Raw genomic sequence first — 24,701 nt, forward strand, 5'->3', positions numbered from 1 at the left:
TCCTGTGCAATCATATTCTACTCCACGATGTGCCTCCCTCCAGTGCCACCTCTACTACTGTGCAATCATATTCTACTCCACCATGTGCTTCCCTCCAGTGCCTCCTCTTCTGCTGTGCAATAATATTCTACTCCATCATGTGCTCCCCTCCAGTGCCCCCTCTACTACTGTGTAATCATATTCTACTCCACCATGTGTTTCCTTCCAGTGCCTCTTCTACTACTGTGCAATCATGTTCTACACCATGTGCTTCCATACAGTGCCTCCTCTTCTACTGTGCAATCATATTGGACACCACCAGGTGCTCCCCTCCAGAGCCTCTCCTACTACTGTGCAATCACATTTTACTCCACCATGTGCTGCCTCCTCTTCTACTGTGCAATCATATTCTACTGCACCATGTGCTTCCCTTCAGTGCCTCCTCTTCTGCTGTGCAATCATATTCTACTCCACCATGTGCTTCCCTCCAGTGCCTCCTCTTCTACTGTGCAATCATATTCTACTCCACCATGTGCTTCCCTCCAGTGCCTCCTCTTCTACTGTGCAATCATATTCTACTCCACCATATGCTTCCCTCCAGCGCCTCCTCTTCTACTGTGCAATCATATTCTACTCCACCATGTGTTTCCATTCAGCGCCTCCTCTTCTGCTGTGCAATCATATTCTACTCCACCATGTGCTTCCCTCCAGCGCCTCCTCTTCTACTGTGCAATCATATTCTACTCCACCATGTGTTTCCATTCAGCGCCTCCTCTTCTGCTGTGCAATCATATTCTACTCCACCATGTGCTTCCGTGCAGCGCCTACTCTTCTCCTGTGCAATCATATTCTACTCCACCATGTGCTTGCCTCCAGTGCCTCCTCTTCTACTGTGCAATCATATTCTACTCCATGTGCTTCCCTCCAGTGCCTCCTCTTCTACTGTGCAATCATATTCTACTCCACCATGTGTTTCCATTCAGCGCCTCTTCTACTCCTGTGCAATCATATTCTACTCCACCATATGCCTCCCTCCAGTGCCACCTCTACTACTGTGCAATCATATTCTACTCCACCATGTGCTTCCCTCCAGTGCCTCCTCTCCTGCTGTGCAATCATATTCTACTCCACCATGTGCTTCCATCCAGTGCCACCTCTTCTACTGTGCAATCACATTTTACTCCACCACGTGCTTCCATCCAGTGCCCCCTCTACTACTGTGTAATCATATTCTACTCCACCATGTGCTTCCATCCAGTGCCACCTCTTCTACTGTGCAATCATATTCCACTCCACCATGTGCTTCCCTCCAGTGCCTCCTCTTCTACTGTGCAATCATATTCTACTCCACCACGTGCTTCCCTCCAGCGCCTCCTCTTCTACTGTGCAATCATATTCTACTCCACCATGTGCTTCCCTGCAGCGCCTCCTCTTCTCCTGTGCAATCATATTCTACTCCACCATGTGCTTGCCTCCAGTGCCTCCTCTTCTACTGTGCAATCATATTCTACTCCATGTGCTTCCCTCCAGTGCCTTCTCTTCTACTGTGCAATCATATTTTACTCCACCATGTGTTTCCATTCAGCGCCTCCTCTACTCCTGTGCAATTATATTCTACCCCACCACGTGCTTCCCTCCAGTGCCTCCTCTTCTACTGTGCAATCATATTCTACTCCACCATGTCCTTCCCTCCAGTGCCTCCTCTTCTACTGTGTAATCATATTCTACTCCACCATGTGTTTCCCTCCAGTGCCTCCTCTACTACTGTGCAATCATATTCTACCCCACCATGTGCTTCCCTTCAGTGCCTCCTCTTCTACTGTGCAATCATATTCTACCCCACCATGTGCTTCCCTTCAGTGCCTCCTCTTCTACTGTGCAATCATATTCTACTCCACTATGTCCTTCCCTCCAGTGCCTCCTCTTCTACTGTGTAATCATATTCTACTCCACCATGTGTTTCCCTCCAGTGCCTCCTCTTCTACTGTGTAATCATATTCTACTCCACCATGTGTTTCCCTCCAGTGCCTCCTCTACTCCTGTGCAATCATATTCTACTCCACCATGTCCTTCCCTCCAGTGCCTCCTCTTCTACTGTGTAATCATATTCTACTCCACCATGTGTTTCCCTCCAGTGCCTCCTCTTCTACTGTGTAATCATATTCTACTCCACCATGTGTTTCCCTCCAGTGCCTCCTCTACTACTGTGCAATCATATTCTACTCCACCATGTCCTTCCCTCCAGTGCCTCTTCTACTACTGTGTAATCATATTCTACCCCACCATGTGCTTCCCTTCAGTGCCTCCTCTTCTACTGTGTAATCATATTCTACTCCACCATGTGTTTCCCTCCAGTGCCTCCTCTTCTACTGTGTAATCATATTCTACTCCACCATGTGTTTCCCTCCAGTGCCTCCTCTACTACTGTATAATCATATTGTACTCCACCATGTGTTTCCCTCCAGTGCTTCTTCTACTCCTGTGCAGTCATATTCTACTCCATGTGCTTCCCTCCAGTGCCTCCTCTACTACTGTGCAATCATATTCTACTCCACCATGTCCTTCCCTCCAGTGCCTCCTCTTCTACTGTGCAATCATATTCTACTCCACCATGTGCTTCCCTCCAGCGCCTCCTCTTCTGCTGTGCAATCATATTCTACTCCACCATGTGTTTCCCTCCAGTGCCTCCTCTTCTACTGTGTAATCATATTCTACTCCACCATGTGTTTCCCTCCAGTGTTTCTTCTACTCCTGTGCAATCATATTCTACTCGATGTGTTTCCCTGCAGTGCCTCTTCTACTCCTGTGCAATCATATTCTACTCCACGTGCTTCCATCCAGTGCCTCCTCTTCTACTGTGCAATAATATTCTCCTCCACCATGTGTTTCCCTCCAGTGCCTCTTCTTCTCCTGTGCAATCATATTCTACTCCACCATGTGCTTCCATCCTGTGCCTCCTCTTCTACTGAGCAATAATATTCTCCTCCACCATGTGTTTCCCTCCAGTGCCTCTTCTTCTCCTGTGCAATCACATTCTACTCCATGTGCTTCCATCCAGTGCCTCCTCTTTTACGGTGCAATAATATTCTCCTCCATCATGTGTTTCCCTCCAGTGCCTCTTCTTCTCCTGTGCAATCATATTCTACTCCACCATGTATTTCCATTCAGCGCCTCTTCTACTCCTGTGCAATCAAATTCTACTCCACCATGTGTATCCCTCCAGTGCCTCTTCTACTCCTGTGCAATCATTTTCTACTTCACCATGTGCTTCCCTACAGTGCCTCCTCTACTAATATGCAATCATATTCTACTCCATGTGTTTCCCTCCAGTGCCTCTTCTACTCCTGTGCAATCATATTCTCATATTCTACTCCACCATGTGTATCCCTCCAGTGCCTCTTCTACTCCTGTGCAATCATTTTCTACTTCACGTGTGCTTCCCTACGGTGCCTCCTCTACTAATATGCAATCATATGCTACTCCACGTGTTTCCCTCTAGTGCCTCTTCTACTCCTGTGCAATAATATTCTACTCCATGTGATTCCATCAAGTGCCTCCTCTTCTACAGTGCAATCATATTCTACTCCACCATGTGTTTCCTTCCAGTGCCTCTTCTACTACTGTGCAATCATGTTCTACACCATGTGCTTCCATACAGTGCCTCCTCTTCTACTGTGCAATCATATTGTACACCACCAGGTGCTTCCCTCCAGAGCCTCTCCTACTACTGTGCAATCACATTTTACTCCACCACGTGCTTCCATCCAGTGCCCCCTCTACTACTGTGTAATCATATTCTACTCCACCATGTGCTTCCATCCAGCGCCTCCTCTTCTACTGTGCAATCATATTCTACTCCACCATGTGCTTCCCTCCAGTGCCTCCTCTTCTACTGTGCAATCATATTCTACTCCACCATGTGCTTCCCTCCAGTGCCTCCTCTTCTACTGTGCAATCATATTCTGCTCCACCATGTGCTTCCCTCCAGTGCCTCCTCTTCTACTGTGCAATCATATTCTACTCCACCATGTGTTTCCATTCAGCGCCCCCTCTTCTGCTGTGCAATCATATTCTACTCCACCATGTGCTTCCCTCCAGTGCCTCCTCTTCTCCTGTGCAATCATATTCTACTCCACCATGTGCTTGCCTCCAGTGCCTCCTCTTCTACTGTGCAATCATTTTCTACTCCATGTGCTTCCCTCCAGTGCCTCCTCTTCTACTGTGCAATCATATTCTACTCCACCATGTGTTTCCATTCAGTGCCTCTTTTACTCCTGTGCAATCATATTCTACTCCACCATGTGCCTCCCTCCAGTGCCACCTCTACTACTGTGCAATCATATTCTACTCCACCGTGTGATTCCCTCCAGTGCCTCCTCTTCTGCTGTGCAATAATATTCTACTCCACCATGTGCTTCCCTCCAGTGCCCCCTCTACTACTGTGTAATCATATTCTACTCCACCATGTGTTTCCTTCCAGTGCCTCTTCTACTACTGTGCGATCATGTTCTACACCATGTGCTTCCATACAGTGCCTCCTCTTCTACTGTGCAATCATATTGTACACCACCAGGTGCTTCTCTCCAGAGCCTCGAAGCCTCTCCTACTACTGCGCAATCACATTTTACTCCACCACGTGCTTCCATCCAGTGCCCCCTCTACTACTGTGTAATCATATTCTACTCCACCATGTGCTTCCATCCAGTGCCTCCTCTTCTACTGTGCAATAATATTCTCCTCCACCATGTGTTTCCCTCCAGTGCCTCTTCTTCTCCTGTGCAATCATATTCTACTCCACCATGTGCTTCCATCCTGTGCCTCCTCTTCTACTGAGCAATAATATTCTCCTCCACCATGTGTTTCCCTCCAATGCCTCTTCTTCTCCTGTGCAATCATATTCTACTCCATGTGTTCCTCTTCTACTGTGCAATAATATTCTCCTCCACCATGTGTTTCCCTCCAGTGCCTCTTCTTCTCCTGTGCAATCATATTCTACTCCACCATGTGTTTCCATTCAGCACTTCTTCTACTCCTGTGCAATCATATTCTACTCCACCATGTGTATCCCTCCAGTGCCTCTTCTACTCCTGTGCAATCATTTTCTACTCCACCATGTGCTTCCCTACAGTGCCTCTCCTACTCCTGTGCAATCATATTCTACTCCATGTGTTTCCACCCAGTGCCTCCTCTTCTACTGTGCAATCATATGCTACTCCATGTGTTTCCCTCTAGTGCCTCTTCTACTCCTGTGCAATAATATTCTACTCCATGTGATTCCATCAAGTGCCTCCTCTTTTACAGTGCAATCATATTCTACTCCACCATGTGTTTCCTTCCAGTGCCTCTTCTACTACTGTGCAATCATGTTCTACACCATGTGCTTCCATACAGTGCCTCCTCTTCTACTGTGCAATCATATTGTACACCACCAGGTGCTTCCCTCCAGAGCCTTTCCTACTACTGTGCAATCACATTTTACTCCACCACGTGCTTCCATCCAGTGCCCCCTCTACTACTGTGTAATCATATTCTACTCCACCATATGCTTCCATCCAGTGCCTCCTATTCTACTGTGCAATCATATTCTACTCCACCATGTGCTTCCCTCCAGTGCCTCCTCTTCTACTGTGCAATCATATTCTACTCCACCATGTGCTTCCCTCCAGTGCCTCCTCTTCTACTGTGCAATCATATTCTACTCCACCATGTGCTTCCCTCCAGTGCCTCCTCTTCTACTGTGCAATCATATTCTACTCCACCATGTGTTTCCATTCAGCGCCTCCTCTTCTGCTGTGCAATCATATTCTACTCCACCATGTGCTTCCCTCCAGTGCCTCCTCTTCTACTGTGCAATCATATTCTACTCCACCATGTGTTTCCATTCAGTGCCTCCTCTTCTGCTGTGCAATCATATTCTACTCCACCATGTGCTTCCCTCCAGTGCCTCCTCTTCTCCTGTGCAATCATATTCTACTCCACCATGTGCTTGCCTCCAGTGCCTCCTCTTCTACTGTGCAATCATTTTCTACTCCATGTGCTTCCCTCCAGTGCCTCCTCTTCTACTGTGCAATCATATTCTACTCCACCATGTGTTTCCATTCAGTGCCTCTTTTACTCCTGTGCAATCATATTCTACTCCACCATGTGCCTCCCTCCAGTGCCACCTCTACTACTGTGCAATCATATTCTACTCCACCATGTGATTCCCTCCAGTGCCTCCTCTTCTGCTGTGCAATAATATTCTACTCCACCATGTGCTTCCCTCCAGTGCCCCCTCTACTACTGTGTAATCATATTCTACTCCACCATGTGTTTCCTTCCAGTGCCTCTTCTACTACTGTGCGATCATGTTCTACACCATGTGCTTCCATACAGTGCCTCCTCTTCTACTGTGCAATCATATTGTACACCACCAGGTGCTTCCCTCCAGAGCCTCGAAGCCTCTCCTACTACTGCGCAATCACATTTTACTCCACCACGTGCTTCCATCCAGTGCCCCCTCTACTACTGTGTAATCATATTCTACTCCACCATGTGCTTCCATCCAGTGCCTCCTCTTCTACTGTGCAATAATATTCTCCTCCACCATGTGTTTCCCTCCAGTGCCTCTTCTTCTCCTGTGCAATCATATTCTACTCCACCATGTGCTTCCATCCTGTGCCTCCTCTTCTACTGAGCAATAATATTCTCCTCCACCATGTGTTTCCCTCCAATGCCTCTTCTTCTCCTGTGCAATCATATTCTACTCCATGTGTTCCTCTTCTACTGTGCAATAATATTCTCCTCCACCATGTGTTTCCCTCCAGTGCCTCTTCTTCTCCTGTGCAATCATATTCTACTCCACCATGTGTTTCCATTCAGCACTTCTTCTACTCCTGTGCAATCATATTCTACTCCACCATGTGTATCCCTCCAGTGCCTCTTCTACTCCTGTGCAATCATTTTCTACTCCACCATGTGCTTCCCTACAGTGCCTCTCCTACTCCTGTGCAATCATATTCTACTCCATGTGTTTCCACCCAGTGCCTCCTCTTCTACTGTGCAATCATATGCTACTCCATGTGTTTCCCTCTAGTGCCTCTTCTACTCCTGTGCAATAATATTCTACTCCATGTGATTCCATCAAGTGCCTCCTCTTCTACAGTGCAATCATATTCTACTCCACCATGTGTTTCCTTCCAGTGCCTCTTCTACTACTGTGCAATCATGTTCTACACCATGTGCTTCCATACAGTGCCTCCTCTTCTACTGTGCAATCATATTGTACACCACCAGGTGCTTCCCTCCAGAGCCTCTCCTACTACTGTGCAATCACATTTTACTCCACCACGTGCTTCCATCCAGTGCCCCCTCTACTACTGTGTAATCATATTCTACTCCACCATATGCTTCCATCCAGTGCCTCCTATTCTACTGTGCAATCATATTCTACTCCACCATGTGCTTCCCTCCAGTGCCTCCTCTTCTACTGTGCAATCATATTCTACTCCACCATGTGCTTCCCTCCAGTGCCTCCTCTTCTACTGTGCAATCATATTCTACTCCACCATGTGCTTCCCTCCAGTGCCTCCTCTTCTACTGTGCAATCATATTCTACTCCACCATGTGTTTCCATTCAGCGCCTCCTCTTCTGCTGTGCAATCATATTCTACTCCACCATGTGCTTCCCTCCAGTGCCTCCTCTTCTACTGTGCAATCATATTCTACTCCACCATGTGTTTCCATTCAGTGCCTCCTCTTCTGCTGTGCAATCATATTCTACTCCACCATGTGCTTCCCTCCAGTGCCTCCTCTTCTCCTGTGCAATCATATTCTACTCCACCATGTGCTTGCCTCCAGTGCCTCCTCTTCTACTGTGCAATCATATTCTACTCCATGTGCTTCCCTCCAGTGCCTCCTCTTCTACTGTGCAATCATATTCTACTCCACCATGTGTTTCCATTCAGCGCCTCTTCTACTCCTGTGCAATCATATTCTACTCCACCATGTGCCTCCCTCCAGTGCCACCTCTACTACTGTGCAATCATATTCTACTCCACCATGTGCTTCCCTCCAGTGCCTCCTCTTCTGCTGTGCAATAATATTCTACTCCACCATGTGCTTCCCTCCAGTGCCCCCTCTACTACTGTGTAATAATATTCTACTCCACCATGTGTTTCCTTCCAGTGCCTCTTCTACTACTGTGCAATCATGTTCTACACCATGTGCTTCCATACAGTGCCTCCTCTTCTACTGTGCAATCATATTGTACACCACCAGGTGCTTCCCTCCAGAGCCTCTCCTACTACTGTGCAATCACATTTTACTCCACCACGTGCTTCCATCCAGTGCCCCTTCTACTACTGTGTAATCATATTCTACTCCACCATGTGCTTCCATCCAGTGCCACCTCTTCTACTGTGCAATCATATTCCACTCCACCATGTGCTTCCCTCCAGTGCCTCCTCTTCTACTGTGCAATCATATTCTACTCCACCATGTGCTTCCCTCCAGTGCCTCCTCTTCTACTGTGCAATCATATTCTACTCCACCATGTGCTTCCCTCCAGTGCCTCCTCTTCTACTGTGCAATCATATTCAACTCCACCATGTGTTTCCATTCAGCGCCTCCTCTTCTGCTGTGCAATCATATTCTACTCCACCATGTGCTTCCCTCCAGTGCCTCCTCTTCTACTGTGCAATCATATTCTACTCCACCATGTGTTTCCATTCAGCGCCTCCTCTTCTGCTGTGCAATCATATTCTACTCCATGATGTGCTTCCCTCCAGTGCCTCCTCTTCTCCTGTGCAATCATATTCTACTCCACCATGTGCTTGCCTCCAGTGCCTCCTCTTCTACTGTGCAATCATATTCTACTCCATGTGCTTCCCTCCAGTGCCTCCTCTTCTACTGTGCAATCATATTCTACTCCACCATGTGTTTCCATTCAGCGCCTCTTCTACTCCTGTGCAATCATATTCTACTCCACGATGTGCCTCCCTCCAGTGCCACCTCTACTACTGTGCAATCATATTCTACTCCACCATGTGCTTCCCTCCAGTGCCTCCTCTTCTGCTGTGCAATAATATTCTACTCCACCATGTGCTCCCCTCCAGTGCCCCCTCTACTACTGTGTTATCATATTCTACTCCACCATGTGTTTCCTTCCAGTGCCTCTTCTACTACTGTGCAATCATGTTCTACACCATGTGCTTCCATACAGTGCCTCCTCTTCTACTGTGCAATCATATTGGACACCACCAGGTGCTTCCCTCCAGAGCCTCTCCTACTACTGTGCAATCACATTTTACTCCACCATGTGCTGCCTCCTCTTCTACTGTGCAATCATATTCTACTGCACCATGTGCTTCCCTTCAGTGCCTCCTCTTCTGCTGTGCAATCATATTCTACTCCACCATGTGCTTCCCTCCAGTGCCTCCTCTTCTACTGTGCAATCATATTCTACTCCACCATGTGCTTCCCTCCAGTGCCTCCTCTTCTACTGTGCAATCATATTCTACTCCACCATATGCTTCCCTCCAGCGCCTCCTCTTCTACTGTGCAATCATATTCTACTCCACCATGTGTTTCCATTCAGCGCCTCCTCTTCTGCTGTGCAATCATATTCTACTCCACCATGTGCTTCCCTCCAGCGCCTCCTCTTCTACTGTGCAATCATATTCTACTCCACCATGTGTTTCCATTCAGCGCCTCCTCTTCTGCTGTGCAATCATATTCTACTCCACCATGTGCTTCCGTGCAGCGCCTACTCTTCTCCTGTGCAATCATATTCTACTCCACCAAGTGCTTGCCTCCAGTGCCTCCTCTTCTACTGTGCAATCATATTCTACTCCATGTGCTTCCCTCCAGTGCCTCCTCTTCTACTGTGCAATCATATTCTACTCCACCATGTGTTTCCATTCAGCGCCTCTTCTACTCCTGTGCAATCATATTCTACTCCACCATGTGCCTCCCTCCAGTGCCACCTCTACTACTGTGCAATCATATTCTACTCCACCATGTGCTTCCCTCCAGTGCCTCCTCTCCTGCTGTGCAATAATATTCTACTCCACCATGTGCTTCCCTCCAGTGCCGCCTCTTCTACTGTGCAATCATATTCTACTCCACCATGTGCTTCCCTCCAGCGCCTCCTCTTCTGCTGTGCAATCATATTCTACTCCACCATGTGCTTCCCTCCAGTGCCTCCTCTTCTGCTGTGCAATAATATTCTACTCCAACATGTGCTTCCCTCCAGTGCCGCCTCTTCTACTGTGCAATCATATTCTACTCCACCATGTGCTTCCCTCCAGCGCCTCCTCTTCTACTGTGCAATCATATTCTACTCCACCATGTGCTTCCCTGCAGCGCCTCCTCTTCTCCTGTGCAATCATATTCTACTCCACCATGTGCTTGCCTCCAGTGCCTCCTCTTCTACTGTGCAATCATATTCTACTCCATGTGCTTCCCTCCAGTGCCTCCTCTTCTACTGTGCAATCATATTTTACTCCACCATGTGTTTCCATTCAGCACCTCTTCTACTCCTGTGCAATCATATTCTACTCCACCATGTGCCTCCCTCCAGTGCCACCTCTACTACTGTGCAATCATATTCTACTCCACCATGTGCTTCCCTCCAGTGCCTCCTCTTCAGCTGTGCAATCATATTCTACTCCGCCATGTGCCTCCCTCCAGTGCCACCTCTACTACTGTCTAATCATATTCTACTCCACCATGTGTTTCCATTCAGCGCCTCCTCTTCTGCTGTGCAATCATATTCTACTCCACCATGTGCTTCCCTCCAGTGCCTCCTCTTCTACTGTGCAATCATATTCTACTCCACCATGTGTTTCCATTCAGCGCCTCCTCTTCTGCTGTGCAATCATATTCCACTCCACCATGTGCTTCCCTCCAGTGCCTCCTCTTCTACTGTGCAATCATATTCTACTCCACCATGTGCTTCCCTCCAGTGCCTCCTCTTCTACTGTGCAATCATATTCTACTCCACCATGTGCTTCCCTCCAGTGCCTCCTCTTCTACTGTGCAATCATATTCAACTCCACCATGTGTTTCCATTCAGCGCCTCCTCTTCTGCTGTGCAATCATATTCTACTCCACCATGTGCTTCCCTCCAGTGCCTCCTCTTCTACTGTGCAATCATATTCTACTCCACCATGTGTTTCCATTCAGCGCCTCCTCTTCTGCTGTGCAATCATATTCTACTCCATGATGTGCTTCCCTCCAGTGCCTCCTCTTCTCCTGTGCAATCATATTCTACTCCACCATGTGCTTGCCTCCAGTGCCTCCTCTTCTACTGTGCAATCATATTCTACTCCATGTGCTTCCCTCCAGTGCCTCCTCTTCTACTGTGCAATCATATTCTACTCCACCATGTGTTTCCATTCAGCGCCTCTTCTACTCCTGTGCAATCATATTCTACTCTACGATGTGCCTCCCTCCAGTGCCACCTCTACTACTGTGCAATCATATTCTACTCCACCATGTGCTTCCCTCCAGTGCCTCCTCTTCTGCTGTGCAATAATATTCTACTCCACCATGTGCTCCCCTCCAGTGCCCCCTCTACTACTGTGTAATCATATTCTACTCCACCATGTGTTTCCTTCCAGTTCCTCTTCTACTACTGTGCAATCATGTTCTACACCATGTGCTTCCATACAGTGCCTCCTCTTCTACTGTGCAATCATATTGGACACCACCAGGTGCTTCCCTCCAGAGCCTCTCCTACTACTGTGCAATCACATTTTACTCCACCATGTGCTGCCTCCTCTTCTACTGTGCAATCATATTCTACTGCACCATGTGCTTCCCTTCAGTGCCTCCTCTTCTGCTGTGCAATCATATTCTACTCCACCATGTGCTTCCCTCCAGTGCCTCCTCTTCTACTGTGCAATCATATTCTACTCCACCATGTGCTTCCCTCCAGTGCCTCCTCTTCTACTGTGCAATCATATTCTACTCCACCATATGCTTCCCTCCAGCGCCTCCTCTTCTACTGTGCAATCATATTCTACTCCACCATGTGTTTCCATTCAGCGCCTCCTCTTCTGCTGTGCAATCATATTCTACTCCACCATGTGCTTCCCTCCAGCGCCTCCTCTTCTACTGTGCAATCATATTCTACTCCAACATGTGTTTCCATTCAGCGCCTCCTCTTCTGCTGTGCAATCATATTCTACTCCACCATGTGCTTCCGTGCAGCGCCTACTCTTCTCCTGTGCAATCATATTCTACTCCACCATGTGCTTGCCTCCAGTGCCTCCTCTTCTACTGTGCAATCATATTCTACTCCATGTGCTTCCCTCCAGTGCCTCCTCTTCTACTGTGCAATCATATTCTACTCCACCATGTGTTTCCATTCAGCGCCTCTTCTACTCCTGTGCAATCATATTCTACTCCACCATGTGCCTCCCTCCAGTGCCACCTCTACTACTGTGCAATCATATTCTACTCCACCATGTGCTTCCCTCCAGTGCCTCCTCTCCTGCTGTGCAATAATATTCTACTCCACCATGTGCTTCCCTCCAGTACCGCCTCTTCTACTGTGCAATCATATTCTACTCCACATTGTGCTTCCCTCCAGCGCCTCCTCTTCTGCTGTGCAATCATATTCTACTCCACCATGTGCTTCCCTCCAGTGCCTCCTCTTCTGCTGTGCAATAATATTCTACTCCAACATGTGCTTCCCTCCAGTGCCGCCTCTTCTACTGTGCAATCATATTCTACTCCACCATGTGCTTCCCTCCAGCGCCTCCTCTTCTACTGTGCAATCATATTCTACTCCACCATGTGCTTCCCTGCAGCGCCTCCTCTTCTCCTGTGCAATCATATTCTACTCCACCATGTGCTTGCCTCCAGTGCCTCCTCTTCTACTGTGCAATCATATTCTACTCCATGTGCTTCCCTCCAGTGCCTCCTCTTCTACTGTGCAATCATATTTTACTCCACCATGTGTTTCCATTCAGCACCTCTTCTACTCCTGTGCAATCATATTCTACTCCACCATGTGCCTCCCTCCAGTGCCACCTCTACTACTGTGCAATCATATTCTACTCCACCATGTGCTTCCCTCCAGTGCCTCCTCTTCAGCTGTGCAATCATATTCTACTCCGCCATGTGCCTCCCTCCAGTGCCACCTCTACTACTGTCTAATCATATTCTACTCCACCATGTGTTTCCATTCAGCGCCTCCTCTTCTGCTGTGCAATCATATTCTACTCCACCATGTGCTTCCCTCCAGTGCCTCCTCTTCTACTGTGCAATCATATTCTACTCCACCATGTGTTTCCATTCAGCGCCTCCTCTTCTGCTGTGCAATCTTATTCTACTCCACCATGTGCTTCCCTCCAGTGCCTCCTCTTCTCCTGTGCAATCATATTCTACTCCACCATGTGCTTGCATCCAGTGCCTCCTCTTCTACTGTGCAATCATATTCTACTCCATGTGCTTCCCTCCAGTGCCTCCTCTTCTACTGTGCAATCATATTCTACTCCACCATGTGTTTCCATTCAGCGCCTCTTCTACTACTGTGCAATCATATTCTACTCCACCATGTGCTTCACTCCAGTGCCTCCTCTTCTACTGTGCAATAATATTCTACTCCACCATGTGCTTCCCTCCAGTGCCCCCTCTACTACTGTGTAATCATATTCTACTCCACCATGTGTTTCCTTCCAGTGCCTCTTCTACTACTGTGCAATCATGTTCTACACCATGTGCTTCCATACAGTGCCTCCTCTTCTACTGTGCAATCATATTGTACACCACCAGGTGCTTCCCTCCAGAGCCTCTCCTACTACTGTGCAATCACATTTTACTCCACCACGTGCTTCAATCCAGTGCCCCCTCTACTACTGTGTAATCATATTCTACTCCACCATGTGCTTCCATCCAGTGCCACCTCTTCTACTGTGCAATCATATTCTACTCCACCATGTGCTTCCCTCCAGTGCCTCCTCTTCTACTGTGCAATCATATTCTACTCCACCATGTGCTTCCCTCCAGTGCCTCCTCTTCTACTGTGCAATCATATTCTACTCCACCATGTGCTTCCCTCCAGTGCCTCCTCTTCTACTGTGCAATCATATTCTACTCCACCATGTGTTTCCATTCAGCGCCTCCTCTTCTGCTGTGCAATCATATTCTACTCCACCATGTGCTTCCCTCCAGTGCCTCCTCTTCTACTGTGCAATCATATTCTACTCCACCATGTGTTTCCATTCAGCTCCTCCTCTTCTGCTGTGCAATCATATTCTACTCCACGATGTGCTTCCCTCCAGTGCCTCCTCTTCTCCTGTGCAATCATATTCTACTCCACCATGTGCTTGCCTCCAGTGCCTCCTCTTCTACTGTGCAATCATATTCTACTCCATGTGCTTCCCTCCAGTGCCTCCTCTTCTACTGTGCAATCATATTCTACTCCGCTATGTGTTTCCATTCAGCGCCTCTTCTACTCCTGTGCAATCATATTCTACTCCACGATGTGCCTCCCTCCAGTGCCACCTCTACTACTGTGCAATCATATTCTACTCCACCATGTGCTTCCCTCCAGTGCCTCCTCTTCTGCTGTGCAATAATATTCTACTCCACCATGTGCTCCCCTCCAGTGCCCCCTCTACTACTGTGTAATCATATTCTACTCCACCATGTGTTTCCTTCCAGTGCCTCTCCTACTACTGTGCAATCATGTTCTACACCATGTGCTTCCATACAGTGCCTCCTCTTCTACTGTGCAATCATATTGGACACCACCAGGTGCTTCCCTCCAGAGCCTCTCCTACTACTGTGCAATCACATTTTACTCCACCATGTGCTGCCTCCTCTTCTACTGTGCAATCATATTCTACTGCACCATGTGCTTCCCTTCAGTGCCTCCTCTTCTGCTGGGCAATCATATTCTACTCCACCATGTGCTTCCCTCCAGTGCCTCCTCTTCTACTGTGCAATCATATTCTACTCCACCATGTGCTTCCCTCCAGTGCCTCCTCTTCTACTGTGCAATCATATTCTACTCCACCATATGCTTCCCTCCAGTGCCTCCTCTTCTACTGTGCAATCATATTCTACTCCACCATGTGTTTCCATTCAGCGCCTCCTCTTCTGCTGTGCAATCATATTCTACTCCACCATGTGCTTCCCTCCAGCGCCTCCTCTTCTACTGTGCAATCATATTCTACTCCACCATGTGTTTCCATTCCGCGCCTCCTCTTCTGCTGTGCAATCATATTCTACTCCACCATGTGCTTCCCTGCAGCGCCTACTCTTCTCCTGTGCAATCATATTCTACTCCACCATATGCTCCCCTCCAGTGCCTCCTCTTCTACTGTGCAATCATATTCTACTCCACCATGTGCTTGCCTCCAGTGCCTCCTCTTCTAATGTGCAATCATATTCTACTCCATGTGCTTCCCTCCAGTGCCTCCTCTTCTACTGTGCAATCATATTCTACTCCACCATGTGTTTCCATTCAGCGCCTCTTCTACTCCTGTGCAATCATATTCTACTCCACCATGTGCCTCCCTCCAGTGCCACCTCTACTACTGTGCAATCATATTCTACTCCACCATGTGCTTCCCTCCAGTGCCTCCTCTTCTGCTGTGCAATAATATTCTACTCCACCATGTGCTTCCCTCCAGTGCCGCCTCTTCTACTGTGCAATCATATTCTACTCCACCATGTGCTTCCCTCCAGCGCCTCCTCTTCTGCTGTGCCATCATATTCTACTCCACCATGTGCTTCCCTCCAGTGCCTCCTCTTCTGCTGTGCAATAATATTCTACTCCAGCATGTGCTTACCTCCAGTGCCGCCTCTTCTACTGTGCAATCATATTCTACTCCATGTGCTTCCCTCCAGCGCCTCCTCTTCTACTGTGCAATCATATTCTACTCCACCATGTGCTTCCCTGCAGCGCCTCCTCTTCTCCTGTGCAATCATATTCTACTCCACCATGTGCTTGCCTCCAGTGCCTCCTCTTCTACTGTGCAATCATATTCTACTCCATGTGCTTCCCTCCAGTGCCTCCTCTTCTACTGTGCAATCATATTTTACTCCACCATGTGTTTCCATTCAGCGCCTCTTCTACTCCTGTGCAATCATATTCTACTCCACCATGTGCCTCCCTCCAGTGCCACCTCTACTACTGTGCAATCATATTCTACTCCACCATGTGCTTCCCTCCAGAGCCTCCCCTTCTGCTGTGCAATCATATTCTACTCCGCCATGTGCCTCCCTCCAGTGCCACCTCTACTACTGTGCAATCATATTCTACTCCACCATGTGCTTCCCTCCAGCGCCTCCTCTTCTGCTGTGCAATCATATTCTACTCCACCATGTGCCTCCCTCCAGTGCCACCTCTTCTACTGTGCAATCATATTCTACTCCACCATGTGCTTCCCTCCAGTGCCTCCTCTTCTACTGTGCAATCATATTCTACTCCACCATATGCTTCCCTCCAGTGCCTCCTCTTCTACTGTGCAATCATATTCTACTCCACCATGTGTTTCCATTCAGCGCCTCCTCTTCTGCTGTGCAATCATATTCTACTCCACCATGTGCTTCCCTCCAGCGCCTCCTCTTCTACTGTGCAATCATATTCTACTCCACCATGTGTTTCCATTCAGCGCCTCCTCTTCTGCTGTGCAATCATATTCTACTCCACCATGTGCTTCCCTGCAGCGCCTACTCTTCTCCAGTGCAATCATATTCTACTCCACCATGTGCTTGCCTCCAGTGCCTCCTCTTCTACTGTGCAATCATATTCTACTCCATGTACTTCCCTCCAGTGCCTCCTCTTCTACTGTGCAATCATATTCTACTCCACCATGTGTTTCCATTCAGCGCCTCTTCTACTCCTGTGCAATCATATTCTACTCCACCATGTGCCTCCCTCCAGTGCCACCTCTACTACTGTGCAATCATATTCTACTCCACCATGTGCTTCCCTCCAGTGCCTCCTCTTCTGCTGTGCAATAATATTCTACTCCACCATGTGCTTCCCTCCAGTGCCGCCTCTTCTACTGTGCAATCATATTCTACTCCACCATGTGCTTCCCTCCAGCGCCTCCTCTTCTGCTGTGCCATCATATTCTACTCCACCATGTGCTTCCCTCCAGTGCCTCCTCTTCTGCTGTGCAATAATATTCTACTCCAGCATGTGCTTCCCTCCAGTGCCGCCTCTTCTACTGTGCAATCATATTCTACTCCATGTGCTTCCCTCCAGCGCCTCCTCTTCTACTGTGCAATCATATTCTACTCCACCATGTGCTTCCCTGCAGCGCCTCCTCTTCTCCTGTGCAATCATATTCTACTCCACCATGTGCTTGCCTCCAGTGCCTCCTCTTCTACTGTGCAATCATATTCTACTCCATGTGCTTCCCTCCAGTGCCTCCTCTTCTACTGTGCAATCATATTCTACTCCACCATGTGTTTCCATTCAGCGCCTCTTCTACTCCTGTGCAATCATATTCTACTCCACCATGTGCCTCCCTCCAGTGCCACCTCTACTACTGTGCAATCATATTCTACTCCACCATGTGCTTCCCTCCAGTGCCTCCTCTTCTGCTGTGCAATCATTTTCTACTTCTCCATGTGCCTCCCTCCAGTGCCACCTCTACTACTGTGCAATCATATTCTACTCCACCATGTGCTTCCCTCCAGTGCCTCCTCTTCTGCTGTGCAATCATATTCTACTCCACCATGTGCCTCCCTCCAGTGCCACCTCTACTGCTGTGCAATCATATTCTACTCCACCATGTGCCTCCCTCCAGTGCCACCTCTACTACTGTGCAATCATATTCTACTTCGCCATGTGCCTCCCTCCAGTGCCACCTCTACTACTGTGCAATCATATTCTACTCCACCATGTGCTTCCCTCCAGTGCCTCCTCTTCTGCTGTGCAATCATATTCTACTCCACCATGTGCCTCCCTCCAGTGCCACCTCTACTACTGTGCAATCATATTCTACTCCGCCATGTGCCTCCCTCCAGTGCCACCTCTACTACTGTGCAATCATGTTCTACTCCATCATGTGTTTCCATTCAGCGCCTCTTCTACTCCTGTGCAATCATATTCTACTCCACCATGTGCCTCCCTCCAGTGCCACCTCTACTACTGTGCAATCATATTCTACTCCACCATGTGCCTCCCTCCAGTGCCTCCTCCAGTACTGTGCAATCATATTCTACTCCACCATGTGCTTCCCTCCAGCGCCTCTTCTACCATTGTGTCCACAGATTCCACCCCATCATGTGCTAGTGCCTCCTCCATGTTTATGCCCACAGTTTCCAACCAGTTCCTGCTCTATGCCTGTGCCCACCGTTTCCAATCCACCATGTGCTTCCCTCCAGTGTCTCCTGAATACCTGTGCCCCAGAAGTGCTACTCTTCACCGTGCTTCATCGTCTTGTGTGCTGTGCCCACAGATTCTACTTATCCTCTTTGTTGCTTCCTGTGTGTCTTTCCGCTACAGATTACTCGTGTGCCCTGCAGAGGGACATCCTTCTCCAGGGCCGCCTCTACCTCTCGGAGAACTGGATCTGCTTTTACAGCAATATCTTCCGCTGGGAAACACTGGTGAGTAGACCTCCTCCCTCCACTCGTGCTGCTCACTCTGCACGTGTAGTGAGATACCTGTGCATTTCTTGTGTGACTGAAAGCCGACATTGACACATCTGTAGCATGTCACGCGCTTAACCCGCTCTCAGGCTTCCATGTGCCCGCTCCACACAGCAGTGGCTCTGCTCTTCCGCCGCCTTCTGTAGCGCATATGACTCCTTCCAGTCCTAAAACTCTGGAAATTCCCTGAACATATTTCATGCATCTTAACCCTTCGGTGGCCACTCTCACACATATCATCCCTCCTCCATGAGCTACACCGACCCCCACATAACCTAAAGCACACGTGCCCACACTGTCTAGCCGCCACAGCCTACCCTCCCGCTTCCCCCCTGGCTCCCACGGACCACAACGGACTTCATCTCTTCCATGTCTGGTATGTCTGTGCCATGATACCCAGCGGGCATGCATGCTTGTTGGTCTCATCTTTCACCGCCACCTCTTTACCGTCTTTTGGCAGCTGACTGTGCGGTTAAAGGATATCTGCTCCATGACGAAGGAGAAGACGGCCCGGCTGATTCCCAATGCCATCCAGCTGTGCACGGACACCGAGAAGGTAGGTGCCCTCTGATGCCGCCTACACAGGTTCTTGCCAACGGCGCCCACGCTTGCCCGAATCATGTGGCGCATCTCTCTCTTCAAGGGCTTTCCATCCATGGCCTTGGTTCTTTGTGTACCCTCCCATCTCATGGACAAGGTATTTTCTGCACTCCACCCTCATCGACACACTCAATCTCTCTGCAACAACTGCATGCTCATTCTTCCACGCCTCATGCGGCATGCACACCCACGCCCATCCTTCACCATGCCCAACCACAACACTGGAATGCCTTCTCCCCCCCTGCCCATCCACCCTCCTCTCACTCACCATCTTTGAATCACTCCTCAGGGCCCACTCTTTTCTGGAGACAATGCCGGCTCGCCTCAGAACCATCCTAAGAAGTCCCAGGAGGTCCAGAATAAGGCTGCCCGTAAGACCCTTGGCATGAGACCCAGAGACCACGTCAAGAAGGGCCTGAAGGAGCTCCACTGGCCACCAATTAAAGAACGCGTGAGCTTTCAACTACTCTGCATGGTCCATCCATCTATCTGCTCTTTTGGGCTCTTGCTTCCAAACCAGCCATCCAGTGTGCACCCCTAGTTCCATGCCGAGTAACTGCTCTATGCGGAAGACCCCAGTCACCAGGGGTTCATAATCCAGAATTTGCGTCCTCCGACTCTTGCATAGAAAAGGGAGCGTCGTGTGGCTTATGGAGGCCCTTCAGAGCTTTCCTGGACTAACCTTCAGCTAAGTGTGCCCCCCTCTCCGGCAGCTTGACAGGGCTTCACCCCCCAGAGTCACTCCCCACCCCGCCATCATTGTCTCTGTGTTACCATGTCTTTTCCCCACACTGCATCTCCCAGTGCCGCCTCCCTGCACATCACTGCATGCTTCCGATTCATTTGGCCTCGCCATTGTCTTCCTTTGAACCCCTGATTGCACAGGCTTGCTCGCCCTTGCACAGTGGCCTCGAAGCGGGTTTCTCATCTCCCATTTCTTCAGTCTTGTTTTTTGCTTACTTGTAAAATGTAAATGCATTGAGTAATGGGTAAAGGCTGTGCGATGTTTAATGTGTTTGTTGCCATGCTGGAGACGGGTTAGCTCTCCTGCCCCCTTCCTGGTCAGTGTTTTAGGGGGACCCATGACTATGCTCTTGTGTGGAAGATGATCGCAGGGGGAGCACACTCTGTCCAGATTCACTGAATTCTGCTGTGACAGGTGCGAGAATCCGCGTGACCCCGAGATTCTGTGACCCTTACTTGCGGCATGACGCAGTGCTAGGGATGCACAGCTGCCTGGACCATGCATTCTCATGCTTCTCGATGCAAGCTGTGGTGGCAGGCACTGGAATCCACCTGGACTTTGCATTCCCCTGTCTGGCACCTCTCCTTGTGATGATTCAGTCTTGAGCGCATGGCAGCTATCAGCAATGGCGTGACAGCAATGGCATGGCAGCAATCAGCAATGGCGCGGCAGCAATCAGAAATGGTGGGGCAGCAACCAGCAATGGTGGGGCAGCTCTCATTAATGGCGTGACAGCAAGCAGGGATGGCATGGCAGCAATCAGCAATGGCGTGACAGTAACCAGTAATGGTGTGGCAGCTATCAGCAATGGCGTGACATCAATCAGTGATGGTGTGACAGCAATCAGCAATGGCATGGCAGGAATCATCAATGGTGTGACAGAAATCAGCAATGGCGTGATAGCAATCAGCAATGGCATGGCAGCAATCAGCAATGACGTGACAGTAACCAGCAATGGTGTGGCAGCAATCAGCAATGACGTGACAGTAACCAGCAATGGTGTGGCAGCTATCAGCAATGCGTGACACCAATCAGCGATGGTGTGACAGCAACCAGCTTTGGCATGGCAGAAATCACCATTGGCATGGCAGAAATCAGCAATGGTGTGACAGCAATCAGCAATGGTGTGGCAGCTCTCAGTAATGGCGTGGCAGCAATCAGCGATGGCATGCCAGCAATCAGCAATGGTGTGACAGCAATCAGCTATGGCATGGCAGGAATTAGCAATGGTGTGACAGCAATCAGCAATGGTGTGACAGCAATCAGCAATGGTAGGCCTGATTGACAATGGGGCTGATTGTGGGGAAAAGAGACATAGGCCCTCATTACGACCCTGGCGGAGGACCATGGTGCAATTTGCACCATGGTCCATGGCGCAGAGCTGCCAACTCCGCCATGGGGGTTGGCGGACTTACCGCCCCATTCCGACCTTGGCGGGGCGGTAAGTCCCCAATCCCCATTTATCCTTCCCCATTCCCATTTTTGCCCCATAGGGTATAATGGGAGTGGGGAAGGCGTTAATTACGCCACCGTAAATTACGGTGGCGTAATTAACAACAGGACCCGTAGCGCCATGGATTTTTCCGCCCGGAAAAACCAGGCGAAAAAACCACCATGGCGCTACGGGAACTCGTAGTAAGGCGGAAAGGTACGCCATGCATTACGCTGGCGTAAAACCCTTTCCGCCAGGGTCGTAATGAGGGCCATAGACTTTAGGAAAAACTGCAATTGGGGAACAACAACAGAGGGATCAGAAATATTGAAGAACCGAGTGGCCATGGCTGCTGTCTCAGAGCCCAGCAGGTGCCACGGTTACTGCAAAACTTCAGAAACGTACAAAGGTCATGAGCAGATTTTGCAAAATACTTGGAATCCAGGGAAGTGGATTCTCTGTGGAGCTAACGAGCAAGCCATGCAGCGCCCCATTTTCAGATACTTGTTTCAATATTGTACTGATATTATAACAAAGCACAGCTCCTGATATGGATGGCCAAAAGCCAGGGCGTCCACAGCAGTGCAGAATAATAGCTGGAACCATTGCGCTGGAGTACAGATAGGGAGGAGAAATGCTTATCGTGATGGGCACGCCGCTTGTGGTCATGTTTGGTTATTTACCCACCCATTGACATTCTAAAAATCCCTATGGCCATTCCCTACCAGTGCCTGCCCCGTACCACCCAAAACACCTCATCATGGGAACTCTTTGCATTCGCTTTAACAAAGCCTCACCATCAAACGTTGCACTCAAAGTGCCAGCCAGTGTATTTTCAAAGCAGTCTTGTGAGAATTAATTACTTAATTGGAGCTGTAAACCAGCTAATGGTGTAATAAAAATGTTTTAACTTGGTCTGCCTTCATCCCACAATGTGTAAGCACTTTGAGTGTCCTCTATTGACGTCCTGTTCAAAGCATGCATTGGCAAAGCCAGCAGTCTTGGCGTGTGTATAAATATTAGGCATTTGCTTGGCACTGCTATTAGATGTCCCTGAACTCGCACCATTTTGCACCTGCTACCATCAATGACCAGTTAATACCACTACGCAGTGCGTGGCAAGTGCCTTTCCCATGGCTCCACAAAAGCCCAAACTGTTGGCATGGCCAACGCTTCTTTAAGAATGTAAACGCAAAGTCGAAAATAGGATCTCAAAACGCCGTCCACTTCCTTAGGGTGATGCCATAATCCCGGGATTCCGTAGCACGCCACTTGTGAGGGGGCAGCTTTACACCAGCGGGCGCAAAATACCCATTATTTATTTAGTCAAGTTTCTGAAGGAAGACGCATGAAGCTCACAAAAGATGGCAGGACTGACCTCTCTGTATCTTGAGTAAAGTGCAGTTTATCCTGGGGGAGTTCCATGTGTGGGCACTTGCAACATATTGCAGAAGAAAGCTCACACCCATTAGCTGGGAGGGTTGGCTGTAGCCCCCGCTGCCCTGCTCTCCACTAAATGTTGACGCAAGTATGGTACACGAGCCCGATTGAGATGTTTCACAAGATGCCCCCTAGACACCGCCTTGGCACCCCATGTGTTCTCTGCACATGAAGTGCCGTTCACAGAGTCTCAGTACTTGAATAAGTGCTTGTGAAGTGCAGGGCTATAGAAGACACCCCCATCAGTGAGGAATGAAGTGTGGAAGGGCCCCTGTTGCTGCCCACTCAGGCCCGGGGCAATCTTTGGTCATTTCATTTCCCCAGCTGGTGCTGAAATGTGTGTCTTCTGGGGTAACGCCCCCTTTCACGTGCTGCAACCCATGTTGTGGTGGTATGTGGGGTTCCCCTAACTCTCCCTTAGTTTCCCCCGGGCGTCCCGTTATGTGCCCGGCTGCCCACCACGCCAGGAATCTTTCATCGCGCCCCCAACTGGAAATCTCTCTCCGGGGAAGTGTTGGGGGGACCCATGACTGTGCTCTTGTGTGGAAGAGGATCGCAGGGGGGGGAACCCCAGAGCAGTGTTTTCTATGAGCCCGCAGATGCTGGAGAAACGCAGAGCGGGAGTTCATGTCTGCTGAGCCGCAATGTGGATGTAATGTGTGTAAGACTTGTACACATTGCATTTACTTTTCGTTCCTTTGGTACAGGGGAGGTATGGAACTTAAGTTACGATTCCGCCTCGCCCTTCCTCTACTTATCTTGGGAGGATAGCTCAGGGGCAACGTGCTCGCCTTGGAAGCAAGACGAGACAGAGTAACACAGCACAGATTCGAACCCCGGGTCCGCGCTTAGAATCCTGTGGGTATTAAGCGCGTTATAAATAACCAATCATGTCCTGTCTACCACATACACAGCCTCTGCATGTGAGTCAGCGTGCACTTCCGGCACACATGCTGTGGAGTTCCAGGCCCGAGTGTGTTTGCAGGTTAGACCTGTACAGCAAGGGAGTGAGGCAGGAGTGTGTCGGCTCACGCCCAAACTCCTCAGGCAAGGGACAGGCCAAGTGTCCTGATCTTTCCCAGGCTGGGGGCTTTCCTTGCCTCCCCATCAGCGGGCCACGAGCTCCTGTTCTGGTCTCCTTCCCCACTTCCTCTGGTCTATGTCACGTGCCCATTTCTCCACCCTCCTCGCTCCCCCTTTCTCATGTTTAGCTCACGCCTGTGGGAATCACTCTTCCCGCTCTCCTTTCCACCCTGTATTTCTCCTCCCCCGCCAGCTCTTTCTCCCTCTCTTGCATAATCGACCCCTTCTTGTTGGCCGCCTCCTTCTTATTCTCCTCTGCCCCACTAGTTCCTTTTCCCTCCTTGCCCATCACTGCCTTCACTCTGTGTTGCCCTCTGTAACCCACGTTTCCCTTTCCATCTTCACCTGCTCCCCTCTAATCTCTCTTGCCGAGTCTCCAGCCATAGACCCCTTAATCACAACATAACCCCTTAATCTCCTTGCTCAAGCCAATCTCCACGCCCCCACACTTTTCTGCCACACCCTGGGCCTGGCATAACCAGATAATCCAGACTTCTGGGAGCGGCCTTTACTAGAAAGATTTAGGAGTGAAGGCTGTTGATTAATAGAACACGATTTGTTGTGCTTTGCCAACCTGTGCCCTTTGCATAGCGTTCATGGGCTGCCCAACCCTGCTGGTCTGGTAACAACGGTGCCAGTGGGCTTACCAGCACCGTTGTTACCGGACCGGCAGAGAACAATTTTGCCGGCCGGATGCCCTCCCGCCCGCCAGGTCTGACCTGGCAGGCGAAAGGCACCCGCTTGCAGACTTTGACGGTAACAGCGGCTCCGTTCTGAATGGTGCCGGTGCTACCGTCTTCCCCATTCTCATTGAGT

At 49.4% G+C, this 24,701-nt stretch overlaps 1 protein-coding gene across 12 annotated transcripts in view; it reads left to right on the forward strand.

Annotated features, from left to right (window-relative positions):
* GRAMD1B (GRAM domain containing 1B) overlaps window positions 1–24,701 on the forward strand; it is a 1,544,984-nt gene that overhangs the window by 1,307,242 nt on the left and 213,041 nt on the right. For 7 of the 12 annotated variants that reach the window (XM_069614089.1, XM_069614090.1, XM_069614092.1 and 4 more), the window contains 3 exons: window positions 18,440–18,543; window positions 19,046–19,141; window positions 19,475–19,636. In XM_069614089.1, coding sequence (XP_069470190.1) covers window positions 18,440–18,543; window positions 19,046–19,141; window positions 19,475–19,636 — 362 coding nt within the window. The remainder of the gene's footprint in view (window positions 1–18,439; window positions 18,544–19,045; window positions 19,142–19,474; window positions 19,637–24,701) is intronic. The other 5 variants (XM_069614100.1, XM_069614094.1, XM_069614095.1 and 2 more) reach the window with 1 other exon arrangement.

This window comes from Ambystoma mexicanum, chromosome 9 (assembly GCF_040938575.1).
Source record: "Ambystoma mexicanum isolate Mex_15411 chromosome 9, UKY_AmexF1_1, whole genome shotgun sequence".
NCBI lineage: Eukaryota > Metazoa > Chordata > Amphibia > Caudata > Ambystomatidae > Ambystoma > Ambystoma mexicanum.